Here is a 12,376-nt window from a genome sequence, read left to right as displayed (position 1 = left end):
GAGCTGTCGGAGGGCAGTCGGTAATAATCAGCAGAATGCTTCCTTCTCCATCGTTGATCTGATGCCTTGAGACTTCATGGGGTCTGCTGTCATTTTTGGGGACTGTCATGGCCACTCCCTCCTGACTCTGTACTACTGTGCTGCCACTTCAGGTGGGTATGGCCTGCCAGTCTGACAGGACGTAACCAGTGATGGTGATTGAGTGGTTTGGGATGTTGGCTGAAAGGTATGATTCTGTGATTATGAATATCTCAGGCTGTTGCTTGAGTGAGGGACAGCTCTCCCAGTTTTGGCACAAGATATTGGTGAAGAGGAATTTACAGGGTTGATTGGGCTGATTATGCATGTGGTGTCAGGAGCCTCAGTCGATGCCAGGTGGTTTGTCTGGTTTTATACTGCTTAGTCATTTTTGTACCAATTTGATAGAACTGAGTAGCTCGCCAGGCCATTTCAGCCAGCAGTTAACAGTCCACCACATTGTTGCGTGTCTGTAGTCACCCAGAACCAGACTGGATAAGTACAGTATATTTCTTTCTCTAAACGACATTAGTGAACCAGGTGGATTTTCATGACAATCTGGTAGTTTTCATGAACAACATTCATGATACTAGCTTTATTCCACATTTATTTAGTGAACAGAATTTACATTCCCCAGCTGCCGTGGTTGTATATAAACTCATATCTCTGGATCAGTGATCCAGGCCTCTGGCTGACTAGTCCAGTGACATAACTGTGTTACTCTACCCTTGGTGGAACACAGAGACCTCAGAGTTTTGTCAGGCTGGAGGTGGTTACAGAGATAGGGAGGGTCCAGGCCATGGAGGGATTTGAAAATAATGAGAATTTTTAAATTGAAACGTTACCGAACTGGGAGCCAATGTCCAGCCAGATAAACTGCTCATTGTCTGATACAATAACAGTGGGATTACTGACAATTCACAGTATAACCCACTTGTGTCCGATGTCAAATTTCCCATTTCTGCAGAAGGTAAACACCGCTGATAGTTTTAAAAATTAATCCAGTGGAACCTCTACTATCGTATAACCAGGATCACGTGTGGATTTGTAATGAGATTTCTAATCGTACAGGGTAGGCCAGATCGTGTTAACCATCAGAGGGAAAATATTACCTGTGTCGGCATCTCCATGTTCAGTAAATGTTAGAATCAAATCAGGATTTAAAACTTCTTTTCACCATTGTTCACTTTCAAGCAAAGTTTTCATGAACTGAGTTTTAATTTATACACACACCTCTATTGAAGCTGTGAATTAAATCTTGCAACATTTATTGAATAATAAAATGTTTTCAGAAGTTGTTTTTATATCAATACAGCTAACATTGAAAACCACTTTCTGTCTGTTCTAATTGAAGATGTTCAACAGAAACACAAGGAAACACTCCGGGTACAAACTGAAACACTGAGAGTGAAGACTATCCTAATAAAGGAGAAGGTTAAGATTTTCCAGCTGGTTGATCGATACGCTGAGCTAACGGTCATTTCTACTGTTCGAGATCGGACACTTGTAGAACATGAACTGCTGGTAAGAGGCCGAGACCATGAAGAGTGGAGAAAGAAACATCTCCGGAAAGAACTGGAAAAAATCCGAACTGATCAATTATTCCAGAGCAGTTTTTCCCACAGAAAATCCAAATCTGGGAGTTCAGCAGCAGTGAGCGGAGTCCCGGGGATTGGAAAAACAACAATGGTACAAAAGATTGTTTATGACTGGGCCACTGGGAAAATATACCCAAACTTTCAATTTGTTTTCAGTTTTAAATTCCGGGATTTGAACACGATTAACTGTAGAATAAACCTGAGGAATCTGATACTGGATCTGTATCCTTACTTTGGAAATGTTCTGGGAGAGCTCTGGAAGAATCCAGAGGGATTGCTGTTTATATTTGATGGTTTGGATGAATTCAAGGACACGATCGATTTTGGTGACAATCGGAGAAATACAGAACCTCAGTACATGTGCACAGATCCCGAATGCTGGTGTGAAGTGTCTGACATTGTGTACAGTTTAATACAACACAAGCTGCTCCCAGGATGTTCAGTGTTAGTGACCAGTCGTCCCACTGCATTACATTTATTGGAAAAGGCTGAGATCAGTGTCTGGGCTGAAATCCTGGGATTTGTTGGTGATGAACGGAAGGAATATTTCAACAAGTGTTTTGAAGATCAGACGGTGGCAGCAGCTGTTTTCAAACACGTGGAGGAGAACGAGATCCTGTACACCATGTGCTACAACCCTTCCTACTGCTGGATCCTCTGTCTGTCACTGGGTCCCTTCTTTACACAAAGAGACAGAAAACAGCAGCAAGTTCCCAAGACCATCACCCAGCTATATTCCTACTATATTTACAACATTCTGAAAAACCATAGCCGAGAGATTGAAAACCCCCGTGATGTGTTACTGAAGATCGGTGAGATGGCCTTCACAGGAGTCTCCAGGAAGAAGATTGTGTTTAGAAATGGAGATTTGATCGAGTACAATCTGCAACCTTCCCAGTTCCTGTCTGGATTCCTGATGGAACTTTTGGAGAGAGATGATTCTGTCCAGAATGTGGTTTACACATTCCCGCACCTCACCATCCAAGAGTTTGTAGCTGCACTCGCACAATTCCTGACTGCAGGTCGCGGGGACTTCCGGAATCTGCTCAGCGATGCCCACAGGATGAAGGATGGGAGATTTGAGATATTTCTGCGTTTTGTTGTTGGTCTCTCCTCCCCACAGGCAGCTCGACCCCTGGAGGAGTTTCTGGGTCCATTTCCTCATCAAACAACCTGCCGAGTGATTGACTGGGTGAAGGAGACGGTTAAAGGAGAGAGTAGAAACACAGAGAGTGAAACTGGTAAAAGGAAGCTCCTGAACACATTGCACTACCTGTTTGAGTCTCAGAATAAAGCACTGGTTCAGGACATAGTGGGATCTGTGAACACACTTACATTTAATGATTTGGAACTGACCCAGATTGACTGTGCCGTCCTGTCTCACGTAATTGGATTCTCAGATATATTCAAAGGACTCAATCTGGAGGAATGCCGCATTACATTTGAAGCACTCCAGCGGCTGGGACCCGTACTGCACAAATGCCAGGAGTTGAGGTAACTGTTTATTTGTCTCTAACTGTTGGACAAATTGTAGAACAGTCACAGCCTGTGTTGTTGCTCTATAATGAAGGGAAAGAAACAGTTCAGTTAAACCAGAGAAAAACAGATTCAACACAACGATGACAAATAATAAGAGGATTGTTTAGTTTTACCATCAGGACTGGAAAATCTAAAATGGATTCTTGTGATTTGTTGGTGTTGAACGGAAGGAATATTTCAACAAGTTTTTTGAAGATCAGATGGTGGCAGCAGCTGTTTTCAAACACGTGGAGGAGAATGAGATCCTGTACACCATGTGTTACAACCCTTCCTACTGCTGGATCCTCTGTCTGTCACTGGGTCCCTTCTTTACACAAAGAGACAGGAAACAGCAGCATGTTCCCAAGACCATCACCCAGCTATATTCCTACTATATTTACAACATTCTGAAAAACCATAGCTGAGAGATTGAAAACCCACATCCACCATTTTAACTGGATACAGGACAGAAATCCGAGTTTAAATAAATAACATTTGATATTTAACCAATACCATGAAGAATGTATATGTTGAGGGAGCCTTTTCCTGGATTGGGAGTATTGGGGAAAACAGGAATTTTTTTTTTCTATAAATGTTTAGAATTATTCACAGTCCTGAACATTTGTAAAGAGTGACATTTGGGAGGTTCTACAGTAGACAGGAAGGACCTGTTTCCCCTAGTGGAGAGGTCAATTACCAGGGGGCACAGAATTAAGGTGATTAGTAGAAGGATTAGAGGGGACATGAGGAAAAACTTTTTCACCCAGAGGGTGGTGGGTGTCTGGAATTCACTGCCTGGATTGTTGGTGGAGGCAGAAACCCTCCATTATTTTAAAAGGTACCGGGACTTGCACTTGAAGTGCTGTAACCGGCAAGGCTATGGACCAGATGTTGGAAGGTGGGGTTAGAATGGGTGGCTAGTTTTTCAGCTGGCGCAGACACGTTGGGTGAATGGCCTCTTTCTGTGCCATAATTTTTCTCTGGCCCTAGAAATAGTGGATGCATTGGTGGTCATCTTCCAAGATTCTATAGACTCTGGAACAGTTCCTACAGATTGGGGGGTGGCTAATGTAACCCCACTATTTAAAAAGGGAGGTAGAGAGAAAACAGGAAATTATAGACCGATTAGCCTGATGCCAGTAGTGGGGGAAAATTCTAGAGTCCATTATCAAAGATTTTATAGCAGAGCACTTTGAGAACAGTGGTCGAATTGGGCAGAGTCAGCATGGATTTATGAAAGGGAAATCATGCTGGGAAAATCTACTCGAATTCTTCGAGGATATAACTAGTGGAGTTGATGAAGGGGAGCCAGTGGATGTGGTTTAATTCAGGGAAAATGACCCTATTCCCATAAAATCCAGGATTTAAGAAGTGACAGAAATGAGACCATTTTCCCCAAACATGACGAGGCTGGTCACTAAGCTCCAGGAGGGTAATTCTGATCATCAGGTAATGAGACCAGACTGAGGGACAGTTAAAGACTTCACACAGACAGTACTGTATTACATAGGATATACAGCACAGAAACAGGCCATTCGGCCCAACCAGTCCATGCAGGCTCGAGCCTGCCTTCTGTCTTTCCTCTTCTAATTCTATCAGCATAACTCTCTATTGCCTTCTCTCTCCTTCTTCTATCTAGCCTCCCCTTCAATGTGTATAAACTATTCGCCTCAAGCACCTACTGTGGTAGTGGGTTCCACATTCTCATAATAGAGTCATTATGCCACAGAAGGAGGCCATTCGACCAATTGAGTTCATGCCAGCTCTCCGTATTGCAGTTCAGTCAGTCCCATTCTCCCACTCTATCCCCATAGCCCTGCTAGTTTATTGCCTTCAAGAGCCGATCCAGTTCCCTTTTGAAATCATTGATCATCTCCACTTCCAACACCCTCATAGGCAGTGAGTTCCAAATCATTACTACTCACTAATGAAAAAAAGTTCTTCATCACATACCCCCATATCTCTTGCTCAAAATCTTAAACTTTGTCCCAGTCCTTGTACCATCAGCTAATGGGAACAGATTTTCTTTGTCTCTCTTATCTAAACCTGTCATTATCTTGTGCACCTCTATCAGATCTCCTCTCAGCCTTCTTTGCTCCAAGAAGAACAATCGCAGCTTCTCCAACACAACCTTGTAGCTAAAATCCCTCAACCCTGGCACCATTCTGGTAAATAGCCTCTGCACCCTCTCAAAGACCCTCACATCCTCCCTTAAGTGTGGTGACCAAAACTGGAAGCAGTAATCTAGTGGTGGCCTGTCCTGAGCTTCATAAAGTTTCTACGTAACTTCCCTGCTTTTGTACTCAGGACCTTTATTTATGAAACCCAAGATCCCATAAAATTTGTTAACTACTCTCTCCATATGTCCTGCCACATTCAAATACTGAAGCACATGAACCCCAGCTCCCTTTGTTCCTGCTCAGTCTAGAACTGTGTCATTAGTCTCTACCAGGGTTGCCCAACATGCAGCCCACAGGCCAGGATGGGGCCCACTAAAGATTCCCATCCGGTCGGCGGGTGTAAATTGTACCGGAGTTGTTCCTCCTCCTCACCCGGGGTCCATGACTGCTGATGGAAAATTTCCCTTTGTCAGACCATCTTTTAAAATGATCGCAAGTCACTTTCACCGCTGACAGATCCTGACATCGGGAACAGCAGCTTCTGAACTTCGGACAGATTCGAGGATTTTGAAAAGCCCACCAGAAAACCCCAAGTCTGTCCAAAGTTCAGAAACTGCTGTTGCTAATGTCAGGATCTGTCAACTGTGAAACATAGGAACATAGAAGCAGGAATAGGCCATTCATCCCATCAAGCCTGCCCCACCATTCAATATGATCATGGCTGATCATCCAGTTCAGTGCCTTTTTCCCACACTATCCTCATATCCCTTTATGTCATTGGTATTTAGAAATCTGTCAATCTCTGCTTTAAACACACTCAATGACTGAGCTTCCACAGCCCTCTGGGGTAGAGAATTCCAAAGATTCACAACCCTCTGAGTAAAGAAATTTCTCCTCATCTCTCTCCTAAGTGACTTCCCCCCTTATTTTGACATTGTGTCCCGGGTTCTAGACCCCTCAACCAGGGAAAACATTTTAGCTGCATTAACCCTGTCTATACCTTTAAGTATTTTGTAGGTTTCAATGAGATCACCTCTCATTCTTTGAAACTCTAGAGAATACAGGTCCAGTTTTTTCAATCTTTCTTCAGAGGACAGTCCCGTCATCCTGGGAATAAGTCTGGTGAATCTTCGTTGCACTCCCTCGATGGCAATAATATCCTTCCACACAGTGCTCCAGGTGTGGTCTAACCAAGGTTCTATACAACTGAAACAAGACTTCACTACTCCTGCACTCAAATCTTCTTCAGATAAAGACTAACATACCATGAGCCTTCCCAATTGCTTGCTGCACCTGCATGTTAGCTTTCAGTGACTTTGTACTTTTACACTTTCGAATCTCTTACCATTTAAGAAATACTCTGCACATCTGTTCCTCCTACCAAAGTGAATAACTTCACATTTTTCTACATTATATTCCATCTGCCATGTTGCTGCCCTCTCACTGGCCGGAATTTACGCCGCCCCAGCGGGTCGGTTGGTGGCGTGCGGGCGACGTAAAATTAAGCAGGAGGCTCGTGGAGGCCTAAGCGCCCCGATTCCGCCTCCGACCAAGTTTACGGAGGTATGGCGGGGGGTGGGGGGGGGGGGTGCGGTGGTGGGAAACGGCCTGCCCGCCCGAGGCCAATCAAGACCCTTAATTGACCACTTAAGTGCTCTCACCCACCTCCACGGGTATTTTACCGATGGCAAGCGGGTGTGTCGGGGACGTGAAAGACCGCCCAGCGATAGCTGCCGGCCTGTCCATGCCCCGGGTTTGGAGTGGGGGAGGCATGGCAGTCGGGCACAGGGTGCCCGATTGAGGGCCACCCCCACCTCTCAACCCACACCTGGGATCCAAGACGCCCCTCCCACCTCCCACCAAACGACCACCCTAACCTCACCAGGGCGCGACCGATCCCCCTGGTGAGGCAACCTGAACTTCCCTTCAGTCCCAGCTCCATGGCATCCTCCTTGTTCAGCTGGGCGGCAGTCCCAGCAGTGGCCACTGTTCCCGGTGGCGCTGCTGAGACTAAGAGCTGCCGGACTGCTGATTGGCCGGCAGCTCACTGAGGCGGGACCTCCTCCCTCAAGTGGGTGGAAGTCCCGCCTCGGGCCACTTAAAGTCTGGGGATCCGTAAAATACGGGACGCATCCCCAGGCTGAGCGGAAGTGGGTTCGTCACCGACATTTACGTCGGAGTCCGGGTCCCGTCCGCCCACTTTAAAATTCCGGCCACTAAGTCTGGCCAAATCTCCTTGAAGCCGCGTTGCATCTTCCTCACATCACACATTCCCACCTAGTTTTGTGTCATCTGCCAACTTGGAAATATTACATTTGGTCCTCACATCCAAACCATTGACACATAATGTGAACGACTTGGGCCCAAGTACTGATCCCTACGGTACCGCACTAGTCACCGCCTGCCAATGTAAGATTGACCCGTTAATTCCTACTCTCTGCTTTCTGCCTGTTAACTAATCCTTAATCCATATTACCTCCTATCACATGTGCTTTAAAATTCAAGAAGACCATGTCCACCGACACCCCTTTATCAATTCTGTGAGCAACATCCTCAAAAAACTCCAACAGGCTCGACAGACATAATTTCCCATTCATAAAAGCATGTTGACTATGTCAATCAGATTATTATTATCCAAGTGTCTACTTATCATATCATTTAGAATAGATTCAAACTGACCTGAGATTTTAAAAATCTTTGAAAAAGAAGAGAGAGAGAGAAGTGGGGGGCAGAGAGAGAGAAGTGGGGGGCAGAGAGAGAGAAGTGGGGGGCAGAGAGAGAGAAGTGGGGGGCAGAGAGAGAGAGAAGTGGGGGACAGAGAGGGAGAGAGAGAAGTGGGGGACAGAGAGGGAGAGAGAGAGAGAGAAGTGGGGGACAGAGAGGGAGAGAGAAGTGGGGGACAGAGAGGGAGAGAGAAGTGGGGGACAGAGAGAGAGAGAGAGAGAAGTGGGGGACAGAGAGAGAGAGAGAGAGAAGTGGGGGACAGAGAGAGAGAGAGAAGTGGGGGACAGAGAGAGGGAGAGAGAGAAGTGGGGGACAGAGAGAGAGAGAGAGAAGTGGGGGACAGAGAGAGAGAGAGAGTGGGGGACAGAGAGAGAGAGAGAGAGTGGGGGACAGAGAGAGAGAGAGAGAAATGGGGGACAGAGAGAGATAGAGAGAAATGGGGGACAGAGAGAGATAGAGAGAAGTGGGGGACAGAGAGAGATAGAGAGAAGTGGGGGACAGAGAGAGAGAGGGAGAGAAGTGGGGGACAGAGAGAGAGAGGGAGAGAAGTGGGGGACAGAGAGAGAGAGAGAGAGAGAGAAGTGGGGGACAGAGAGAGAGAGAGAGAAGTGGGGGACAGAGAGAGAGAGAGAGAGAAGTGGGGGACAGAGAGAGAGAGAGAAGTGGGGGACAGAGGGAGAGAGAGAGACAGAGAAGTGGGAGAGAGAGGGACAGAGAAGTGGGAGAGAGAGAGACAGAGAAGTGGGAGAGAGAGAGAGAGAGAAGTGGGAGAGAGACAGAGAGAGAGAGAGAAGTGGGGGACAGAGAGAGAGAGAGAAGTGGGGGACAGAGAGAGAGAGAGAAGTGGGGGACAGAGAGAGAGAGAGAGAGAAGTGGGGGACAGAGAGAGAGAGAGAGAGAAGTGGGGGACAGAGAGAGAGAGAGAGAGAAGTGGGGGACAGAGAGAGAGAGAGAGAGAGAAGTGGGGGACAGAGAGAGAGAAGTGTGGACAGAGGGAAAGTGAAGTGGGAACAGAGAGGGAGAGAGAGAAGTGGGGGACAGAGAGAGAGAAGGGGGGACAGAGCGAGAGAGAGAAGAGGGACAGAGGGAGAGAGAAGGGCGGAACGAGAGAGGGGGAGGGAAGGGGGTCAGAGAGAGAAAAGGAAGGGGTATTGTGAGCCTCAGCCAAATCACTATCTATACATCAGAATCAGGTGGCAGGACTATATCTCCAACACAGAAGTCCTTGAAGCGGCCAACTCCCCCAGCTTATACACACTACTGAGTCAGCGGCACTTGAGATGGCTTGGCCATGTGAGCCGCATGGAAGATGGCAGGATCCCCAAAGACACATTGTACAGCGAGCTCGCCACTGGTATCAGACCCACCGGCCGTCCATGTCTCCGCTATAAAGACATCTGCAAACGCGACATGAAATCGTGTGACATTGATCACAAGTCATGGGAGTCAGTTGCCAGCGTTCGCCAGAGCTGGCGGGCAGCCATAAAGACAGGACTAAATTGTGGCGAGTCGAAGAGACTTAGTAGTTGGCAGGAAAAAAGACAGAGGCGCAAGGGGAGAGCCAACTGTGCAACAGCCCCGACAAACAAATTTCTCTGCAGCACCTGTGGAAGAGCCTGTCACTCCAGAATTGGCCTTTATAGCCACTCCAGGCGCTGCTTCACAAACCACTGACCACCTCCAGGAGCGTATCCATTGTCTCTCGAGATAAAGAGGCCCAAAGAACTAGAACATCAGAATCCATTATCAAAACCCCTTCCTAACCATTTCCCCATGTTTTGCCTTTTGGTTTTTCATTTTAGTTTACCCGACAATCTTAACATGTACAGTATTATATTCCTTTGTACAATCACCAACACGTGCGAAGCAATTGGAATCCAGCAGGGAATTTCAATATTGAAACCAATATCCCACAAGGGTGGGGAGGCTATTTCCCTAATACCATTCCCCTTGTCTCTGTTCATCTGATCAAGCATGTAATAGTGCTTTTGAGACAGCTCTACCTCCTTCACCAATTTCATGAGGTACTCGGGCAGGGATGGAATATCAAATCCAAAGTGGGCTATGTATTCTTGGAGGTTTGGGAGGCCACTGCCTACGGTGAGGTTCACTGAAGTATGATCCCAGATGGGGGTTATCCTTTCCTGCAAAATCTGAACCTCCATCATGGGCTTAAAACAGAAGGTCGAGTCGAAAACTGGGCACCATGTGTTATTGTGTATCCTATGCTGGTAGTGACACAGTAGGTTCTGTGACCCTCATATGCCACCTGGGGAGGGACATGGTTCTGTTCCGTAGTATAGTTGATGGGCTGTGTATTCTCAGACTCATCCTGGTCAGTCCAACTCATTTAGCTGATATGGACGCAGCACTTCATGTGCTCCTCTTCCCTGACACCCCTTCAGATCAGTGCCAATCATAGATTTCCCCCACTTAGCCACATAAACCCCTTCCTCTTCCTTCCACCACTTGATCCAACACAATTTCACACCCTCCTTTGTCCCGGTAATCCATCTGTGTGTGTCGTTCCACAATCTTTTCCAATCCCCGAATTCATCACCCTTCGCCTTGTCTGTCTTATGCAACCATCACCACCATCTCACGGGGATGCTTCCCCGACACTCTAGGACACTCGCCTTCCCTCTATCACCTGTATCTTTCTGGTTGTGATATATCATTTTGGGCATGGCACTGATGCTTCAACGAATGTGTACCCAGTGTGATTGGAATACTTGGTTGGATTTGATCCCAACCTTCCCTCATGGAAGTATGTAGCTATCCCGTCAGTGCCCTGTGTCTGACCCCATTGTGTTACAGTGGGCCTGGCTCCTCCCGTACACTCGTAAGTGAAAGACAGCTTGATGCACCCTCGATCCGTCTGTCCTGCTCCAATCAGGATTATCATCACACTCAGCCACAGGGTACATCCTGTCTTGTGTTCCTGACTCGACTTTGCTTCTGCAGAAAGGAAAAGAAAAGAAAATTGCACTGCTCTGGTCTTCCCTCCACAGGTCAGATGTAGGTTATGTACAAATTTACTCTACCTGAGAGATCTTCCCTGCACAGATCAGACTTCCTTTTATGTTACTTTACACTGTGTGCCCAATCATCCCCTTTTTGTTTTTCCCCGGTTGGGACTTATTGTGGTTCGAGGTCGGTGTGCGAGGAGTTGTCCAGGGCACCCTGGATCGGGGTGTCCGACTACTCCTTCTTACCATCCTGCTCACTGGGTCTTGCCTTTAAACAAAGGAAACTCCCTTTTCCAAAATTAGAAGCCTTTTATTTAAAAACAAATTCCAAATTGTCTTATTTCACCCTTTTAAATTCCTATTGGCAAATGATCCTTTGTTCTTCCTGCAGTCTGAGTTTAAAACACAGTTTGAGGGTGTTTTTTGTTTCAATCTCTAACTCACATGTGAATTTCTGTCCAGAATAAAATCCCCACATGTTTGACCAAAAAAAACTCCATACGAATGAAATTTTGATTAGAAATTTCAACTCGAATTTATAACTTCCAACATTTGCTTATTTCCATTACTGTCACCCTTGAACAAGGTCACAATTCCCATTGTGAAATCCACTTTAACCCAAAAGTAGTAAAACGTAAGACTACAAAATCACGATTTCAGAAAGTAAACTTAAAACATACATCCTCCACACAAAACCTTTATTACACACACACATTTCTGGCTGGAAGCTTCCCACTTGCATTCTCCATGCACACACCTTAAACTTTATCAACTTAAATCAATTAACATAGCACATGTTTTGCAAAGAAATAAAAGAAAAACTTGAGGTGTGGGTTCTCAGGCCTTCTTTCTTCAAGGTCCCCTTTGAAGCAGCTGGAAGCAGGAACTCAAGACAAAGGTGAATTTTCAAAGTACAACTTCAGACAAAATTTAAACCTACCAGCAGCCTCACACAGCATGGGGGAGAATCCCCTATATCTCTCTATTTCAGAACAATGAAACAATCGGTTTTTTTTACAGTTCAATATCCATGTTATCATAACTTCTTTTTCACCTCCATCCATTAAAAACAACTCTTGAAACACATTAAACAACCGTTTTAAAATCACGTACAAAAACAGACCACAAAGGGTTAAACAACTTTTAAGTGACAGACACTGGCTTGCAAACTCAGAGAAATCAGAGACATGAGTCATTCTCTCTCTCTCTCTCAGCACAATAGATTTTAACACTTCCAACATCCACTCAGTGACAGACACTGAACATTGGAGCACAGACACACAAAATCAAACAGGACACTCTAATAAAACATACAAACAGAAAACTCAACCAACTCACATACACACCAGGTTTTCTTTTTCTGTTCACACAGTGTTTTAAAACCTATCATGTGAATCTTCCGATTAACTTCCTTTAACCATTATCTTTC

At 45.8% G+C, this 12,376-nt stretch overlaps 1 protein-coding gene across 5 annotated transcripts in view; it reads left to right on the top strand.

Moving 5' to 3' along the window:
* The window catches only part of LOC137345297 (NACHT, LRR and PYD domains-containing protein 3-like), a 141,711-nt gene that overhangs the window by 98,187 nt on the left and 31,148 nt on the right, over positions 1–12,376 (top strand). For all 5 annotated transcript variants that reach the window (XM_068008786.1, XM_068008782.1, XM_068008785.1 and 2 more), the window contains exon 10: positions 1,373–3,110. In XM_068008786.1, the coding sequence (XP_067864887.1) occupies positions 1,373–3,110 (1,738 nt within the window). The remainder of the gene's footprint in view (positions 1–1,372; positions 3,111–12,376) is intronic.

The sequence above is a fragment of the Heterodontus francisci genome, chromosome 28 (assembly GCF_036365525.1).
Source record: "Heterodontus francisci isolate sHetFra1 chromosome 28, sHetFra1.hap1, whole genome shotgun sequence".
Taxonomy (NCBI): Eukaryota; Metazoa; Chordata; class Chondrichthyes; order Heterodontiformes; family Heterodontidae; genus Heterodontus; species Heterodontus francisci.
Note: the sequence above shows the minus strand (reverse complement) of the source record. Positions and strands in the feature narration are given on the sequence as shown.